The following is a 3188-nucleotide window of genomic DNA, read 5'->3' on the forward strand; positions in this document are numbered from 1 at the left end:
GAGTTTAATATTTTTAATATTTTTTAGTTTTTTAAATTAATAATATTTTTAATATAGTTTTAATTTTACTTGAGAACATATAAAACAAAACCAGTTGGTTCTTTAAACTTTAAAAAACATAATTCTATTTTCATAAAACACATAAAAAAATTAACATCAACGCCATAATAATAACTTCGTAATGTAACATTGCATAATATATAACATAACATAATAAAGATAATGGTTGTGGCCAGTGCCACCAACCAATGCCTACACCTTAGAATACTGTTGACGGGCATTTATGCTCAACCCCTAAATAGCGACGTAACAGTTCAAAAGTGTCGAGATCTCTCAAACACCTATTTAAACTACCTAGGGACACAGGAATGTTATAGAATTAATAGAGGATGTATTAAACATTTTCATTAGAGTACTAATAATATAGTTGTTTTGCGGGTTTACTTAAGGAAATAATCAGCAACGTAATTACTTTTACGAAAAAACTTTATTGATGAAAATTACATTTTTATTGGGCACTCGCGCGTTTGTTACATGTTATCTGGGCCGGGTGTAAACCGGTACTACTGCTATAATATAATCGTAAAGCTTATTACTACTCAATACACAACATGCCGCCCACCGTTGAACAACATCAACAGAAAATTGTTCAACCATACAACAATATTTTAGAAATACAACATAAAATTATACAACAAAATCAAAATAATAAGAATAATTTAAACATTAAATTACTTATAACAATTAGAATACCGCAAAGCGACGAATTCATTTGATACGAAAAAAAAGAATAATTTTTAAATACATTAGTTATAAGTGCTCATATAAATGCATATAAAATTACATTGAGAATACAAATATCAAATATAAAAATACTAAATTCAATAAACGATTATACTAATATATTTTTTTTCATAGAATAATAATAAATTATATAGTATTAATTAATACAAGTATACAAACAACAAANTAGTATAAATTAATACAAGTTATATAAACAACAAAATAAACCTTTTAAATTTATTAAAGATCAGGCTGATTGCCTTTGAACGGCAAGGGACACAAATTACGTACAGCACGTTTAAAAATACCACGTGTTGTTTTAACTTGTGCCACACGAGCCTTACCATCCGCTCCTTCAGTGTCACTGACTACTCTCCCCAGGGTCCTTTTTAGAGGAGGTACATTGTCTTCTCGGATCACCACGCCAGATCCTTGTTGTAGTCGAGGACCAGAAGACGACATCCACTTGCATCGCTCCTGCAACTGTTGAAGGTAATTTCGTGACCATACTACTCATAACTGCTGTGACGACTGCACCACTCTTCTCCACCTCGTAAGTCGGTTTGGTGTCGTAGTGGTTTCGTCACGTTCTGGTCATGCACTTGGAGAATCGCCAATAAGAAAATGGCCTGGCGTGAGAACAGACATGTCGTTTGGATCGTTGGAAAGGGGCGTTAGCGGCCGGTAATTCAAGGTCGCCACCACGCGCACCAACACTGTATTGAGCTCTTCAAACGTCAACAATGCGTTTCCTAGCGTTTTAAAAATATGAGACTATAGCGATCTGACCGCAGCCTCACATAACCCACCAAAATGGGGCGAACGAGGGGGTATGAAATGCCACTGTATACTGACATTAGATAGATGATTTATAACTTGCTCTTGGTGCTCATTGGACATAAATAAGGAGTGTAGCTCGTCAAGCTGACGTCTTCCACCAATAAAATTCGTAGCATTGTCGCAAAAAATATCTGAACAAAGACCGCGACGATCACAGAATCGTTGCAGTGCATTGATAAACGCAGGCATAGTTAGTCCACTTGCTAACTCTATGTGAACGGCAAAGCACACAAATATGCACGAGTACGCCTTATTAACGGGGTCTTTTCTTCGCTGACTAGACTTTACGAAAAATGGTCCCGCGAAATCAATACCTGTTTTAAGGAACGCCCGGGACGGTTCTAACCGCTCAGCGGGCAGATCAACCATGATCGGCTGGACTACAATGAGCGTACATTTAAAACATGGCACACAAGACCGCGCTACCTGTCGCGCAATGTCACGTCCATTTAGTGGCCAGTATTTTAAACGGATCGACGCCAACATAGATTGCGGTCCACCGTGGATAAGTTTTAAATGCTCGTTAACAAATACTAATTTAGTAAATTCACACTTAGCCGGCAATATAACTGGATGACGCTGTAACGGACTCAAATTAACCGTTTTTCTTAAACGACCGCCTATCCTGAGCACGCTCTTCTCATCTAAGAATAGATTTAAACGCATTAAATTACTTTTTGGTTTTATTGTACATAGCTTTTGAATACTTTGTATTTCTTCCCCAAAGTAATACTTTTGAATAACTTTTATTATGTATGTAGTCGCCTTATCAATTTCATCCGCCTGCACAGGCCCGTACTGATACTTTACGTGTTTTAGCCAACGCATCATTCACAAACCGATAACAATATGCTAAAACGCGTTGAAAATTTGTTAGTGACGAGTAATTATTTAAAATTGACAAGTCAAGACTAATCGCCGACACCAACACTTGCGTTGTTGCGCGCTCTTCTGTCGATATTTCTATTAGACGATCTTCGTCAAAAGTTGACCTGGGCCACTCAGAACTTTTCTTAATTAACCAACTGGGGCCCCTACACCACATTATTAAATTTCTTAATTGAAGTGGGCAAATGCCACGTGAGAAGACATCCGCCGGGTTGTCAGCAGTACGCACGTGATGCTATTGTGCAATGGATGTGAGCTCGTGTATTTCTCCTTCTCTGTGGGCCACAAACGTTTTCCACCTAGTTGACGGCGATGCTATCCATGAAAGTACCACTGTAGAATCGGACCAATTAAAATAATTAGAAATATTTAATCATAAACTGCGCCCATACTTATTTGCTAAACGTACACACGGCTGCTAACAGTTCGAGTCGCGGCAGTGACACGGTTTTGAGTGGGGCGACGCGAACAAATTAAATTTACAAAACACTGACCATCGTTTTTTACTACCCGTAAGTGACCCATCCGCGAACCCATGTACCTTAATCTCGCTTTTACTGCCGTCACCGACTACTCGCCTTGGTATTACTAATGTTTTTATTACACATAATTTTTCACGGCTTTCTTACCACTCGCGTTCTATATTTTTGAGTACCTTATTATCCCATTCGATTTTT

General features: G+C 37.7%; 1 protein-coding gene across 1 annotated transcript; it reads right to left on the reverse strand.

Moving 5' to 3' along the window:
- Nucleotides 1–1557: 1557 nt before the first annotated feature.
- LOC126909712 (uncharacterized) lies at nucleotides 1558–2451 on the reverse strand. Its single transcript, XM_050692143.1, has one exon. The coding sequence runs from the start codon at nucleotides 2449–2451 to the stop codon at nucleotides 1558–1560; it is 894 nt and encodes a 297-aa protein (XP_050548100.1).
- Nucleotides 2452–3188: the final 737 nt, after the last annotated feature.

Source organism: Daktulosphaira vitifoliae, unplaced genomic scaffold (genome assembly GCF_025091365.1).
Source record: "Daktulosphaira vitifoliae isolate Bord-2020 unplaced genomic scaffold, ASM2509136v1 Scaffold_990, whole genome shotgun sequence".
In the NCBI taxonomy this organism is placed as follows: domain Eukaryota; kingdom Metazoa; phylum Arthropoda; class Insecta; order Hemiptera; family Phylloxeridae; genus Daktulosphaira; species Daktulosphaira vitifoliae.